The 13639-nt window shown below is 43.4% G+C and overlaps 1 protein-coding gene across 3 annotated transcripts in view; it reads left to right on the top strand.

The window, feature by feature from the left end:
• The window catches only part of DCLK2 (doublecortin like kinase 2), a 341471-nt gene extending 332977 nt beyond the window's left edge, over positions 1–8494 (top strand). For 2 of the 3 annotated variants that reach the window (XM_030191660.1, XM_030191659.1), the window contains one exon: positions 7928–8494. In XM_030191660.1, the coding sequence (XP_030047520.1) occupies positions 7928–8155 (228 nt within the window). In that variant the 3' untranslated portion in view covers positions 8156–8494. The remainder of the gene's footprint in view (positions 1–7927) is intronic. The other variant, XR_003940738.1, reaches the window with a different exon arrangement.
• Positions 8495–13639: the final 5145 nt, after the last annotated feature.

Genomic DNA, 13639 nt, shown 5'->3' with positions numbered 1-13639 from the left:
TAACCTCTCTTCCTTGAATTTTTCACTCTATGCTTTATTGAACCCTGTTAGATAGTTGAATGTTTGTATCAAATCTTCCTTTCCCCTTCTAGAGTGTCAATCTTTAGCTCTATCACTTTCTATATAGTAGTCTTTGTTCCAATATAATTCACCCATATTGTAGCCCAGTTATAAGATAGCTGTTAGCGGGTGGATTTAAGTGATCTCTTTCATAGAGTTGCCTCCAATAACGGTGCACTAATGTGAGATCTAAGCAAATTTAAATATATATTCACTGCATTGTGCTTTTTACTTCAATAATCAAAGAGTTTATAATATCAAGGCCATGTACTTATCTTTATCAAAATAGCCACAGAGCTCACAGTTGCTCTTCCAAGGTTAACTCCCTTATAATGCCCAATGCCGCGGGTTTTATCTTATAGGGACTGCTTCAGGGACTGAGGTGAGTATAAACTAGATGTTTGTGTCCAAACTTAGCTTTGCTGCAAGCAGTATCAAAAGTCCAAGACTCAAAAAAAAAATGACGTAACAGCGTCTGAACGCCTGGCACGTTAAATTACTTCCTAAAAATGGTATCAGAAAAACTTTATTTTTATTTTCATTCATTCGTGTGTTCATTTTGTTTACTTTACATTTTGCGTTGGATTTGTTTTGTTTATTAAAACCCCTCAGTAGCTAATGATCATTTGATTTATTTGGAAAGTTTCTGTGTGTGATACTAATAGTATTTTGCTAATGTCATTTTCAGGAAGTAATTTAACTTGCCAGGCGCTCAGACACTGCTCAAAAATATCCTGCAAGCCCAGACCAGATCTATTCCACATATTAAAGACAGGAGGAAGGCCAAACGACAGCTGGCATGGTTAAAAAGCAAAGTGAAGGAAGCGGTTAGAGCTAAAGAACATCCTTCAGAAAATGGAATAAGGATCCAATGGAAGATAATTTTTAAAAAAACAGCATAAATAGCAAGTCAAATGCAAAGCACTGATGAGGAAGGCAAAGAGACTTTGAAAAGAAGGTTGTGTTGAAAGCAAAAGCATATAATAAAAACTCCTTTAGGTATATTAGAAGCAGGAAGCCAGTAGAAGAATCAGTTGAACTACTAAATGACTGAGGAGTAAAAGGGGCACTCGGGGAAAACAAGGCCATAGCAGAGAGACTAAATGAGTTCTTTGCTTCGGTCTTCACCGAGGCAGATGTGGGGGAGATACCAATACCAGAAATGGTGTTCAATAATGATGAGTCAGAGAAACTGAAACAAATCTCTGTAAAGTTGGAAGATGTAATGGGGCAATTTGATAAATTAGAGAGTGGCAAAATCACCTGGACCGGATGGTATACATCCCAGAGTACTAATAGTACTGAAAAATTAACTTGCAGAGGTATTGTTAGTAATATGTAATTTATCTTTAAAATCAAGCATGGTACTGGAAAATTGGAGGGTGCCCAATGTAACACCAGTTTTTTTAAAAGGGTTCCAAAGGTGATCCGGGAAATTATGTACCATTGAGCCTGATGTCGGTGCTGAGCATAATTGTAGAGGCTATTATAAAGAGCAAAATTACTGAGCATATACATAGGTGTGGATTAATGAGACAAAGCCAACATGGATTTAGTCAAGGGACATCTTTCCTCGCCAGTCTACTACATTTCTTTGAAGGGGTGAATAAAAGTGAGCTGGTTTATACTGTGAATCTGGATTTTTGAAAGGCATTTGACAGAGTACCTCATGAACAACTCCTGAAGAAATTAGAAAGTCACAGGATAGGAGATAGTGTCCTACTGTGGATGGAGAACTGGTTAAAAGATAGAAAACAGAGAGTAAGGTTAAGCTTTATATATATGTATATGGCCACACATCGATTAAAAAATTTAATCGCGCGATTGATCCCATCAAGCGACCCGCTCACATTTCCTCCTCTATAGTGCAATATATAGATGTAAATTCTCAAAACGGATATATTTCAATTACTGAACTAAACATTATCTTACCATTGTCTAGTGATTTTTATCTTTCATTTTGTTCTCTGTGGTTCTGCTTCTCTGTGCTCTGAACTCTGTTTCCAGGGTCTCCTGTCTATTCACTATTTCTTTTTTTTTCTCCTTTTTCTCATCTTGCCCTATATCCATTTTTCACATTCAACTTTCATTCACTTTTTCTTCCTTTTCAAATCTGTTTAGTTTCCATCTCCTCCTTTTCCTTTCATTCATGGGCACCATCTCCTCCTGTCTCTCTTCCATTCCCTTCCCTTTCCTGGGCACCGTCTCCTCCTGTCTTCCTTCTCTCCCCTTCCCCTCCATGAGCACAATCTCCTCCTGCCTCTCTTCCCTTCCCTTTTCTTCTTTTCCACGGGCAGTGTCTCTTCTCTCCCCTCCCCTTCCCCTCATCAGACACTCTCTTCCCTCCCCTTTTCCTCAACAGGCACTGTCTCTTCTCTCCCCCTCCCCTTTCCCTCAACGGGCACCGTCTCTTCTCTCCCCCGCCCCTTCCCCTCCACTGGCACCGTCTCTTCTCTCCCCCTCCCCTTCCCCTCCACTGGCACCATCTCTTCTCTCCCCCTTCCCCTCCACGGGTACTGTCTCTTCTCTCTCCTTCCCTTCCCCTTAACGGGCATAGTCTCTTCTCTCCCCCCTTTCCCTCCACGGGCATCGTCTCTTCTCTCCCTTTCTCTTCTGGGCACCGTCTCTTCTCTCCCTTTCCCTTCATGGGCACAGTCTCTTCTCTCCCTTTCCCTTCATGGGCACAGTCTCTTCTCTCCCTTTCCCTTCAAGGGCACAGTCTCCTCTCTCCCTTTCCCTTCACGGGCACAGTCTCTTCTCTCCCTTTCCCTTCATGGGCACAGTCTCCTCTCTCCCTTTCCCTTCACGGGCACAGTCTCTTCTCTCCCTTTCCCTTCATGGGCACAGTCTCCTCTCTCCCTTTCCCTTCATGAGCACAGTCTCTTCTCTCCCTTTCCCTTCATGGGCACAGTCTCTTCTCTCCCTTTCCCTTCATGGGCACAGTCTCTTCTCTCCCTTTCCCTTCATGGGCACAGTCTCCTCTCTCCCTTTCCCTTCACGGGCACAGTCTCTTCTCTCCCTTTCCCTTCACGGGCACAGTCTCCTCTCTCCCTTTCCCTTCATGGGCACAGTCTCTTCTCTCCCTTTCCCTTCATGGGCACAGTCTCTTCTCTCCCTTTCCCTTCAAGGGCACAGTCTCCTCCTCTCTCCCTTTCCCTTCACGGGCACAGTCTCTTCTCTCCCTTTCCCTTCATGGGCACAGTCTCCTCTCTCCCTTTCCCTTCACGGGCACAGTCTCTTCTCTCCCTTTCCCTTCATGGGCACAGTCTCCTCTCTCCCTTTCCCTTCACGGGCACAGTCTCTTCTCTCCCTTTCCCTTCATGGGCACAGTCTCCTCTCTCCCTTTCCCTTCATGGGCACAGTCTCTTCTCTCCCTTTCCCTTTATGGGCACAGTCTCCTCTCTCCCTTTCCCTTCATGGGCACAGTCTCTTCTCTCCCTTTCCCTTCATGGGCACAGTCTCTTCTCTCCCTTTCCCTTCAAGGGCACAGTCTCCTCCTCTCTCCCTTTCCCTTCACGGGCACAGTCTCTTCTCTCCCTTTCCCTTCATGGGCACAGTCTCCTCTCTCCCTTTCCCTTCACGGGCACAGTCTCTTCTCTCCCTTTCCCTTCATGGGCACAGTCTCCTCTCTCCCTTTCCCTTCACGGGCACAGTCTCTTCTCTCCCTTTCCCTTCATGGGCACAGTCTCTTCTCTCCCTTTCCCTTCATGGGCACAGTCTCTTCTCTCCCTTTCCCTTCATGGGCACAGTCTCCTCTCTCCCTTTCCCTTCATGGGCACAGTCTCTTCTCTCCCTTTCCCTTCATGGGCACAGTCTCCTCTCTCCCTTTCCCTTCATGGGCACAGTCTCCTCTCTCCCTTTCCCTTCATGGGCACAGTCTCTTCTCTCCCTTTCCCTTTATGGGCACAGTCTCCTCTCTCCCTTTCCCTTCATGGGCACAGTCTCTTCTCTCCCTTTCCCTTCATGGGCACAGTCTCCTCTCTCCCTTTCCCTTCACGGGCACAGTCTCTTCTCTCCCTTTCCCTTCATGGGCACAGTCTCCTCTCTCCCTTTCCCTTCATGGGCACAGTCTCCTCTCTCCCTTTCCCTTCATGGGCACAGTCTCTTCTCTCCCTTTCCCTTTATGGGCACAGTCTCCTCTCTCCCTTTCCCTTCATGGGCACAGTCTCCTCTCTCCCTTTCCCTTCATGGGCACAGTCTCTTCTCTCCCTTTCCCTTCATGGGCACAGTCTCCTCTCTCCCTTTCCCTTCACGGGCACAGTCTCTTCTCTCCCTTTCCCTTCATGGGCACAGTCTCCTCTCTCCCTTTCCCTTCACGGGCACAGTCTCTTCTCTCCCTTTCCCTTCATGGGCACAGTCTCTTCTCTCCCTTTCCCTTCATGGGCACAGTCTCTTCTCTCCCTTTCCCTTCATGGGCACAGTCTCCTCTCTCCCTTTCCCTTCATGGGCACAGTCTCTTCTCTCCCTTTCCCTTCATGGGCACAGTCTCCTCTCTCCCTTTCCCTTCATGGGCACAGTCTCCTCTCTCCCTTTCCCTTCATGGGCACAGTCTCTTCTCTCCCTTTCCCTTTATGGGCACAGTCTCCTCTCTCCCTTTCCCTTCATGGGCACAGTCTCTTCTCTCCCTTTCCCTTCATGGGCACAGTCTCCTCTCTCCCTTTCCCTTCACGGGCACAGTCTCTTCTCTCCCTTTCCCTTCATGGGCACAGTCTCCTCTCTCCCTTTCCCTTCATGGGCACAGTCTCCTCTCTCCCTTTCCCTTCATGGGCACAGTCTCTTCTCTCCCTTTCCCTTTATGGGCACAGTCTCCTCTCTCCCTTTCCCTTCATGGGCACAGTCTCCTCTCTCCCTTTCCCTTCATGGGCACAGTCTCTTCTCTCCCTTTCCCTTCATGGGCACAGTCTCCTCTCTCCCTTTCCCTTCACGGGCACAGTCTCTTCTCTCCCTTTCCCTTCACGGGCACAGTCTCTTCTCTCCCTTTCCCTTCATGGGCACAGTCTCCTCTCTCCCTTTCCCTTCATGGGCACAGTCTCCTCTCTCCCTTTCCCTTCATGGGCACAGTCTCTTCTCTCCCTTTCCCTTCATGGGCACAGTCTCTTCTCTCCCTTTCCCTTCATGGGCACAGTCTCTTCTCTCCCTTTCCCTTCATGGGCACAGTTTCCTCTCTCCCTTTCCCTTCATGGGCACAGTCTCTTCTCTCCCTTTCCCTTCATGGGCACAGTCTCCTCTCTCCCTTTCCCTTCATGGGCACAGTCTCTTCTCTCCCTTCCCCTTCACGGGCACCGTCTCTTCACGGCATTCCATGATCACCATCTCCCTTTTTTGTTCCATCTTCTATTTCAAGCATCTGTCCCTCTCAAACACATCTCTCACTATCTTTGCCCTCTTTCTCCCAAAAATCTTCCTGTGCTGCTGAAACACCCCCACACTAGGGGTCATTGCCCATGAAAAAAACCTAGGTGGCATCGTTGATGATACATTGAAACCCTCTTCTCAGTGTGCAGCGGCAACTAAGAAAGCAAATAGAAAACAAAACTGAGAATATTATAATGCTTTTTTATCACTCTATGGTGTTGACCGCACCTGGAATACTGTGTGCAATTCTGTGCACCACATCTCAAAAAAAGATATATTATTAGAAATAGGTGATGAAAACAAAGGATGGGACAACTTTTCCCTATGAGGAAAGGCTAAAGAGGCTAGGGCTCTTCTGCTTTGAGAAGAGATGATTGATGGGGAGATATGATAGAGGTCTATAAAATACTGAGTGGAGTGGAAATGGTAGATGTGAATCACTCTTTCCAAAAATACAAGAACTAGGGGGCACGCAATGAATTTACTAAGTAGTAAATTTAAACCAAATCAGAGAAAAGATTTCTTCACTCAATGTGTAATTTAAACTCTGAAATTTGTTGCCAGAGAATGTGATAAAAGCAGTTAGCTTACCAGGGTTTAAAATTGATAATTTCCTAAAAGAAAAGTCCATAAGTCATTATTAAGATGGCCTTGGGAAAATCCATTGCTAGGATAAGCAGCATAAAATCTGGTTTACTCTTTTGGAATCTTGCCAGGTACTTGTGACCTAGATTGGCCATTGTTTGAAACAGGATACTGGGCTTTGATGGACCTTCGGTCTGGCCCAGTATGAGAACACTTATGTTCAGCCTTTTTTGCTATCCTGGCTTTGAGATATCCTGTTAGCAGACCTTCTCCACTAACCAGGTAATACCTGGCTCCACCTCTGGGAGCTCCTCTGAAGTGATCAGCAGTTAATTTAAGAGCATTATATCCAGATAATGCCGCTGAATATCCATGACTAGACCAGTGATTGATGCTTATTGGGTAGGAATTGCTCCTACTAGGTAAATACTGCTGAATATTGCTTCCCTGCCACCACCTAATTTCTTTTTCAGAGACCACAGAGAACTCAGCTGTAATGGCCTGCAATTTCCAGGTCATCCAGTTGAGGTTATTGGTTGCTCTTCTGTACCTTCTCAGTCTGGCAGTTTAATTATGGTGTTTGTGCATCCTGCTCAGTTGTAAGCTTTTGTTACCTTTTCTTGACGAACATAGTTGAAAACTCTCCTCATTAAGTTGACACTTAAGTGCGCATATATTAATCTCCCATGTTTCCAGCCAATTTTTTTCCCGTTGACCAGACTAATTATACTAGAATACCACGTGGGCCTCTGCATCTTTCGCTTGTGCTCGCGGTACGCTGTAGGCTTTTTATCTTGAGATGTTGGTGCTTAAATTAATGAGTACATAGGTAGTAGTCAGAAGAACTAATGAGTTTCAGTAATGTCTTTGTTTCTCTGATTCAGGCCCCTTGTAGACAGCACACATCCCTAGATAACATATCTGGTCTGTAGCTGGGTCGTTCTATCCCAAATGAAAGGAAGTTATCATAAGTCACCTTTGTCCTCTCCTATTGTGACCTCTGGCATGCACTGCTTTTGTTTGTCTGTGCATTGCATGTGTTTCTCTTTTTTCAGTATTGGTTCTGTATCTAAAATGAAGCAGGAAAGAGTGGCAAGTGACCTCTGCTGGTCAAAGTGGTTATCTTCCAGCTTTTGTGTAAATGAGAGACCCTCCCTTCTCTTCTGTTTCCTTTGTTGTCTTTTCTAGTTATCTATTCATCATGGACCGTGAGGTCTCTATGCATTAATCTGTCAATAAAATATTCATCTTCCTGGTCATGCCCCCCCCCCCCCTTTGCCAGGAGCTTCATTATGGTGATCCTGAGGGATTTCAGCACCTGGTATCTTTCACATTTGATATTGTACATAGGCTGGCACTCAGTAACTGGAATGCATGTGGCACACTCCTATACATTGATATGAGAACTGGGTTGGAAACCATTTGTGTCAGATTATCAACTCATAAGGGATTCCAAAAGTGCAGAGGACAGGGCAGCAGTGGTGATGGCTTGGTGGCAATGGTGTCTTCTGACTTTAATGGGTACTTGTGCTGTGCTGAGATTCTTTTCTCTCAGTAATTATGAACTTGGCTATTTTCACCTGTTCTTACAGATTTTCCAAAGAGCATTGTCGTTTTGCTGTGGTTCTAATCCACCTCTAGATTCTCACTTAAACTCCTTTTTCTGCAGTCCTGTAAGTTAGCTGCTTTGCATCAATAGGTCAGTTTGAGAAACACTGCTTTTTTTTTTTAAATCTTCTGACTAAAAAAAAGTCTAACCATATATGGTTTTATTTCCTTCTAATGATAGAAATAGATATGATGGTTATTTCTCCTTTTCTCTGCATAGTGCATGATCAGGAATGGATTGTTGTGAATTCATTAAATTGCAAATTCAACCTGCGACATGAGCCTAATTTTCTTTCTCCTTGCTGGTTTTCTTTTGTAGAACACAGCTCTAGATAAGGAAAGTCAGACGATTTTCTGCAGCAAACGCTGTCAAGATGGTGGCAAAGCTGTTATAGAGCGAACCTCTGTGATCACTGCTGTGGCAGAAGATCCTCCCAGGACTGGAACGACCTCCCGCGCTGCTTCTGAGCCACTCAAGTCCCCTGCGCCTTCTGCTGCATCAGCATGCGATGAGGTTGCTGGGGAACAACACAGTTCCTGTGAATGATAATCAAAGAAAACCCAGCTGAAGCACACTGCTAGGAAACCCCACCCTTCATGTGTACGAGTTTCCTTTCTCTTATCCTGTTGTGCATATTTTGTTTAAAGTTTGCTTTTGCCCTTTAACTACATGCCTAGACAGAATGGGGATAGCTGGAAAGGTTTGAGAATTGATGAGTACAATTACAGTCCAGATTTGCCTTGTTGTATTCTGCCTTCTGTGCTTCTACATAGGCCGAAGGTTAGCGAAAAATAAGTTTAGATGATTTAACTGTCACTTTATATTTTTAAATAATATTTCTCACAGAATAGGGATCAGGCTATGTTAACCTACTAAGATGTTCACTGTAGCATTTCCCTAGAACAGAGGAAGCTTTGATTCTCCATCTCTTCCCCTCCTCCCCCCCCCCCCCCCCCCCAATTCACACAAAGCATTGAAATTGTCAAAATTGAGAAGGTGGCCTTTTAGTACCTGATTCTAAAATATGCTGTCAGTCACATGCTTTTTTTGTGTGTGTGGGGGGGGGGGGAGTAGCAGTTGGACTAGTTGGATTGAGGAGAAGGGATAATGTGGAGTAAAGAAACCTTTTGATTTTTTGATTGCAGAATTTAATACTCACATGAGCCAGAAAGAGCTGCTGTGGGTACAGGGGTAATTTATATGACATAGTGGGTATTTATTTGTACAAAGGCTGCATTTGATGGTGGGAGTAAGGAGGTCTTTCCTTTTCCTAGCCATCCTTTATTCCAGGTCTGTCTTGTCATGCTCTTAACAGCAATTGAATGGAGAATTTGCTGCATAGCCAGAGGGCAGGTGATTTCCCATTTTCTAGCATAAACTAGCCAGTGGCATTTATCCAGCCTGACAGATTTGTTCCTTGTTGAATATATAAGCTTTGTTTTGTTTCTGTGTTCCACCATCCTATTCTGCCTGAGAATTAGGAACAGAGAGAAGATTTAGGAAGAATGGCTGAATCCAGAATTTGTGGTCCTGGGTCCAGGATGATTGTTCCTCCTCCCTTTCTTTTATCCTGCTTATTTCAAGACTAAAGAGCCGCTAAGTAAATGGGAGTTATGGAAGAGACATTATGCCAGGTCCACTCTATCAACAGGTGTCTTGAAACTTTCTATTAACTAACACAGTAGACTTGGTATTTAAAGTGTCTTGTGTCTTCCTACATGTCCAGTTATGCAGAGAACAGAATCTGACACACAAGTTGTGTTCTTTGGTAACATCGTCAGACAACACAAGAACTGGCCAATGCTGTTTGCTACTTTCCTCAGGATGTCAGCTACAGGAAGCCATAGGAGCCATGCATGGATAATTGATAACCCAAAGACTTTGTAGTACTTGGGGCTCTAGAGGGAGACATAGGGCAGCTCTGCAGTGTTTATAGTTCTTTAGTTTTCTTTTCTCTGTTCAGTCTTTGGAAGGATTCTGTATGTGTCTTAATCTACTTTCATTCCTAGCTTTTGTTTTGTACTAGAAATGTAAGACATGCAATAAATATTATGAAAAAGAGTAATGGGTTTTTTTTTTAATTTTTATGATCAAAATCTGATGCAACTGGGAAAACTGTGATGCAGTTTGATTTGTGCTCTCTGAGCAGTGGGAGGTTTTTTGGAGAGGGGAATTTTTTTTTCTTTCCATGATCGTTATTGTACTCAAATTTATAGGAGCTGTCCAGATTAATTCAAGGATGCTTTTTAATGTAACACAAAAATGGGTAAACTGGATCAGACCATTTAACCCAGTGTCCTATCACAGACAGTGGCTCCAGAGTTGGCAGTAACACCCAACAGAGCTAAGTCTTGAGTTCATTTATGTGTGCCCAACCCAATCTATGGCTTTGTCTTCTAGGAATACATCAAGCCTTTTCTTGAAGTCTTTTATGGTGCTTCTACCATTCTGGTTGCCTTTTTCTGTACCTTCAAGTTTGCCCCCTTTTAAGATGGGATAATGCTTACTCCAGAGTTCCATACAGAAGCATAAGTTCCTGTGTCAATATCTTTCCAGTGGTTGATATTTTGTGGCTGGTGCTGCATGTTTTTCCTATGGTTTCAGCATGTGATCCACAGTAACAACAAGCACCCAGAGTGGACACCAACAGTGTGCACTGATAATTTAAACTTTTCTTTTTCTCCCATCACTTTGCACTTTTTTATATTAAATTCCATTTGTCACTTGGATGCCCAAATTCCCATTTATTTCTTTTATGTTCAAAAAAATGCAATATGTGATAACAGAAGACATTCACCCAAAAACTGTCAACCACAAATGGAGAAGAAGACGAAGCATCATAAGGTACAAATGCACAAAAGTCTACTAATTGTAGACAAGCATACCCCACATACCCAACTTTAAAAATCTGGATACCTGCAGCATAACGTAACCGAAGACCGTAATGGACATATCCTAACTCTTCCTCTCCCTCTCCCCAGTGTATTTTACCATACATGTACCTCATTCTACCATATTATCACCTTGTATTTGTTCATACCGGAACAGGCTAATGCCGTTTACGGTACTATGGAAGCCACATTGAGCCTGCAAAAAGGTGGGATAATGTGGGATACAAATGTAACAAATAAAATAAATAATTGGAGAAAGAGGAAGGAAAATATTGAAAACAAAATGAAATTCAAACCTCGGAGACAAGAGTGCCAGCAAAATGATTTGAATCTCCGTTTAAAATACCATTTAGTCAGACACAACATAAGAGATTAATTTCTTTGGCTGCTGCCAATTAAACAATCAAATGAGATTGCCCAAAAAAGATAGATGTCTCACTCTGTATTTTAAGAATACACTTTAAGAAAACTTGAAAAAGAAACTTACCTACATAAGTATTGCCATACTGGGACAGACCAAAGGTCCATCAAGCCCACCATCCTGTTTCCAACAGGGCCAATCCAGGTCACAAATATTTGGTAAGATCCCAGAAAAGTACAAAACATTTTATGCTGCTTATCTCAGAAATACCTCTGGGATATCAATGATCAAAATGCAATAAAATTCCTTTTAGTACTTTGCATGACCAAAGAGAGATCTGGAAAAACATTTACCCTTGAACAAGGAAACAAACCACAGTTTGTGGGAAAAAAATTTCAAGATTAAAGCCCTCTCAGAAGTTTTTATAAATGTAACAATTAAGGTCCCCCTTTTTGAAGGACTAAGCTAATATTTAACATATTACGTCAAATTGAAACCTGTTGGTATCAATTCAGCCTCCTAAAAGAAATATGTACATAATCCCCTTAATTTTGGCAGGGGAGGGGGGATAATTTCAAAATTGGAAGGTGTTTTTTTTTTTTTTTTTAAATAATAATATTGAAGGAGTAAGGGACATGGGTGAGGCGATCTCGTAGTATTGAATGTTGCAGGTTCAAAATGGGACTTAAAGATATATTTAGGTCAATCCCTCAAATTCTTGTCCTATGAATTTATTTATGAACTGCAGAAGGTGGCTGTCTTTGGCAAGTTTTGAGATGAGCATTATAAGTGATGGAGATTACCTCAATCTCTCAAACATACCCTGGAATAGTAGTACAAGTTGACTTGTCATGATATACACAAAAATTTCAGGGTGAGAAGCAACAGTACATACTTCTGTTCCTCTTCCATGGTGACAAACACATCTTTGGAACTTGAACTGGGAGCAAATTTAACTTCTGGGAAAACCCTAACTTTCTGCTTGCTTTTGACTATTTCATTAATATACTAACAGAAGAAAAACAAACCCTGTACAACGCCTGCTAGGCTGTCTTGGGATTCAGAAGTGAATTCCAAAGGGGAATGCCCCTTTGGATGTGCCCTTTATTCATACACTGCAGGCACTTCTATTTCCCAGAGTCAAACACAGCTCCACAATGTCACTATGGTGCACATTTTCAAAGCACATAAACTGAAAGCCCACCTCTTTAACATTGCTTTTGACTCCTAACCACTTGTAACCACTCGCCTCCACCTACCCTCCTCTCCTCCTTCCTGTACACATTAATTGATTTGATTTGCTTACTTTATTTTTGTCTATTAGATTGTAAGCTCTTTGAGCAGGGACTGTCTTCTATGTTTGTGCAGCGCTGCGTACGCCTTGTAGCGCTATAGAAATGCTAAATAGTAGTAGTAGTAGTAGTATTTACAAAGTTCCATAATAAAACAAGTAACTTTGTGAATCTATCCAGGGCTGCCGAGATGGGGGGCAGGGGGGGGAATTTCCCCAGGGCCCGGCATCCAAGGGGGGCCCGCCCGGCGTTAGCATTACTCTCCTGTTCCTGTGCACAGCAGAGTACTTCCTTCCTGCCACATCCAAACAGCCTCTTTGGACGCAGCAGGAAGGAAGGACTCTGCTCTGTGGCGCTGCCGTGGACAGGAACAGGAGAGCAATGCCCGGGCCCTGGGGAAGCTTGCAGTGCACAGTGACAGCCTGGAGCAGGAGTGCAGGACAAGTAAGCGGGGCGGCAGCAGGGGGAGTGGTGGGCCCACCCGGAAAAGGGGGCGGGCCCACCTGGAGAGGGGGGTGGGCCCAGGGGGTGTTTGCCCCGGGCCTGGTTTTGTCTCTCGGCGGCCCTATGTCTATCTGCTATGAAAATGAGCCTCTATATGTCAGAATACTGTTCACACTGGTACATGCTGCATTTAAGTCTAACACATCAGCTCTTTGCCTGGCCTAAGTAATCATGCCTAATATTAGGCATGTTGATACCTGGTTATAAAGGAATGTAGACACTTGCATTCTTTTATAGAATAGGCTCCTATGAAGCATCTTGTTATAGAATAGTCTTCCAAATGTACTGTCCACTGAATTGCCATCATCCTTTTGCCTAGTTACAATCTCTTAAGAAGTTTACTAGCTTTTTGCGACATAATTTGCCTTTCTGACATCACTGCTGGTTATTCCTAGTACCACCATTTCTTCAGTAATCTTTCCTGATATTAATCTCAGATATACAGGTTTATGATTTCTCTCCCTGGAAACTTTCTGCGAAAATTGGAGTATCAGTAGCCACCTTCCAATCCTCTTGTACAACAGCAATTTTTGGTGATACATTGTATGTCAATATAAGAGTACATGTGATTTCTAGCTTTGTTTATGAAGTATTTTTAAATAAGCTGGCATCACTGTAAATTCAGGCAAACAGTATCAACAGAAAATCACAAGGGTAGTCACCGCGATAGAACCCAAAGCAGCCAACTTCAATTTAATTTTCCTTTTTCCCCATTGCAAATGACCAATGAGCAGCACCAATTGGCTCTGAAGGTTCACAGTCCTTCAAGCCACATGCTGTGGGAGGTTTGAAGTTAAATTATGCTGTTGGGTCTCTTAGATCAGTGGTATTTTTAGTGCCATATATAGAACTTATGGAATACTATATCTTATACGCTATCTCCAGCATCTAGGCAGAAACACATCAGCTCTATGACTGGCATAAGTGCTCACACTTTACTGCATATACACATATATACCCCATTATGCTAATGTTCTATAAA

This window comes from Microcaecilia unicolor, chromosome 2 (assembly GCF_901765095.1).
Source record: "Microcaecilia unicolor chromosome 2, aMicUni1.1, whole genome shotgun sequence".
Lineage (NCBI taxonomy): Eukaryota > Metazoa > Chordata > Amphibia > Gymnophiona > Siphonopidae > Microcaecilia > Microcaecilia unicolor.
The sequence above is the reverse complement of the archived record's forward strand: the minus strand, read 5'-3'. Positions and strand labels throughout refer to the sequence as shown.